Raw genomic sequence first — 2500 nt, 5'->3', positions numbered from 1 at the left:
TCATGCAGAGGTTCGAAGTGGGCGTGAGTGACGCTGCCGGCGTCGTGGGCGGCCCTACTGTTTTCACGTGCGACGTCCCGCCCACGGTTTCCAGACACGTCACGGTCACGTCTTGGACGGTGGACGGGCGGTCCATCACCCCTTCTCAGCAGCCAGGTGAGTCAAGGAGCGAGATTTCACTTATATTTTATTATGTTTCACGAACTATTTCTTATTTTTATTCTTTTCAATGTTAGGAACGAAAGTTTCAAAACCCCACCTGCGTTATAGGAAAATCAACACTCATAGCCAGTAAAATTAACTCGGTTTATTTTAACATTTTTTGTCAATCTCCTACCGATTGTTAGGTAGTGGTATACTTACAAAGTTAATTTTGATGCAAATAAGTTCTTTGGCTGCTGATTTTGCTAATTTTTTAAGCTTCCTGCTGATCCATTTTCAAACTTGAAAGTAACCAGTTCAGAATTCGGAAGAATTGAAAGTTGGAAGAAATCCTGAATTTCGGAGCACAATTCATTTCTAATCTTCCCTATAAACTATTGCATTCTGAAGTCCAAGTTGATATTATAACCTCCCTTACTCAATATTTAAATGTTGGTATATTTTTACATATACTATTTGATGTCTATAGCTTTTGATAACACACGTTCGCTGTTTCCTATGTATTTAATTCCTAATTTTCTCAAACTCGGGATATTTGAATATATAAGTGAGCATGTTTCTTAATAAGTGTATTTTCAACTTCAAGGCGTTTGAGAACCTAAGTGTGCACATAAATGATCGCGAATTTCAAGCTTTTTTTTGTAGGCGTATAGTATTCCCAGAGGTTCTAAAATTATTTAGCAAGAGGCACCTAATTATTTCTTATTGTGTGCATGCTTATTTTTTGTAGTAAATCAGAAAAGTGTGAGTGGAGTAATTGTGTAAGACATAGAAGAATATTATGGTTATATTCTCATTTGTTTTCTTGCTTTGGGTAATGTAAAAGAATATGCATGGGGAATATGGGCTAATATGTCTTTGAAAAATGAGAATTGAATGGCAAACTAACGAAGGAAAAATAAAGAAATAATGAAGGATAATCCAGGTAAAAAAATGAAAAACTGTAGAATAGCAGATGCAATAAAAATGAATAAAAATAAATAAATAAAAAACTCTTCGAAAGTCTTGGCTAAAACCATGAATATTAGAACCTGATAAAACAACCTCGGGCGTAAATCCGCCATAACATCAAATCTTAAGGTTCGCGAATTTATTTATTTCTCTCCCTGGATTTATTCCTCGATTAGGGAAAATATGTCGGAACTTTGGACGAAAGGAAATAAATCTAGCGGAAGTTTTCGTCTGCGCTATGCAAAATTACTCCCGAACGGACATAAATAACTTGAGGTATTGTTGAAAGTAATGCAATGTGTTAGGAGGGAGGTCCCGCCCTTGTCTTCCTCCTTTTCCCGAATCTAAGAAGTGAAATATACTACTGAAATCCTTCTTCACGCTTCTATCTCTTGTTTGCAGTCGTTATTATTATTATTATTATTATTATTATTATTATTATTATTATTATTATTATTATTGATTGATTTACTTTAGGGATGATTTCTTGCTGCAATAATTTCGAGACAGAAAGGTCTACGGAATATCTCTCCACTTTTCACTTACTCTGAGCATTGCCCATACAAAGAAGTGTAGTAAAAAGCATTATTATTATTATTATTATTATTATTATTATTATTATTATTATTATTATTATTATTATTATTATTATTATTATTATTATTTGACAGCAAGATCTTTTTCTTGGTTATGTTCTATACTATTGCTGGCATTAAGGTAACTGAAAATGTCTACTACTGTTGGTAATACTACTCCTACTGATGCTACTTTGTTATTACTAATAGCTGATACTAGTACTTGACGCTATTAATACTAGTATTAATACTGCTATTATTAATAATATTATTACTGCTAAGACTGCTTCTGCTATTGCTATTTTCACATCTTTTACTATCATCACTCGTGTGGCTCTCATTATCGAAATTGTAACAAAAACAACAAATAATAGTCTGGTATTGTCACTTACTCGGGGAGTTAGCCTACAAACTACTCTGTTGTGTTGTTGTTGTTGTTGTTGTTCTTGTAGGGGGAGTGGGTTAGGAAAGGTCTGTCTGAAAAAGGTGTTTCGCGTTGAATTAAAGACAGGAACTTAACGACAGGATATTTATGATGCATTTATTAGAATGAAAATGTAAGAAATAAGTAATGTGCATGTTAAGCAGTACAGAACAATTATTTCTAATGAAATATAGCGTATTCATTTTCATTTGCTTTGGTGAAACAACGCTCTATTTAGCGGTAGATTTTAGCCGGCGCCCCGAGTAAGCTGGAGGTCGGATCAAAACTTGTGGTATCATGGTATGAATACTGTTAGATATTTACGAATTATTGGCTCCTTCGTTATTGCAACGTTTTGGGAATATAATTAATATTAACAATGATGATT

The 2500-nt window shown here is 33.8% G+C and overlaps 1 protein-coding gene across 1 annotated transcript in view; it reads left to right on the top strand.

The window, feature by feature from the left end:
* The window catches only part of LOC135219217 (cell adhesion molecule Dscam2-like), a 275739-nt gene that overhangs the window by 131514 nt on the left and 141725 nt on the right, over positions 1-2500 (top strand). Inside the window, 1 exon segment of the mRNA XM_064255786.1 lies at positions 1-156. This exon segment is cut by the window's left edge and continues 3 nt beyond it. Within this exon segment, the coding sequence (XP_064111856.1) occupies positions 1-156 (156 nt within the window).

Source organism: Macrobrachium nipponense, chromosome 1, assembly GCF_015104395.2.
Source record: "Macrobrachium nipponense isolate FS-2020 chromosome 1, ASM1510439v2, whole genome shotgun sequence".
NCBI lineage: Eukaryota > Metazoa > Arthropoda > Malacostraca > Decapoda > Palaemonidae > Macrobrachium > Macrobrachium nipponense.
The sequence above is the reverse complement of the archived record's forward strand: the minus strand, read 5'-3'. Positions and strand labels throughout refer to the sequence as shown.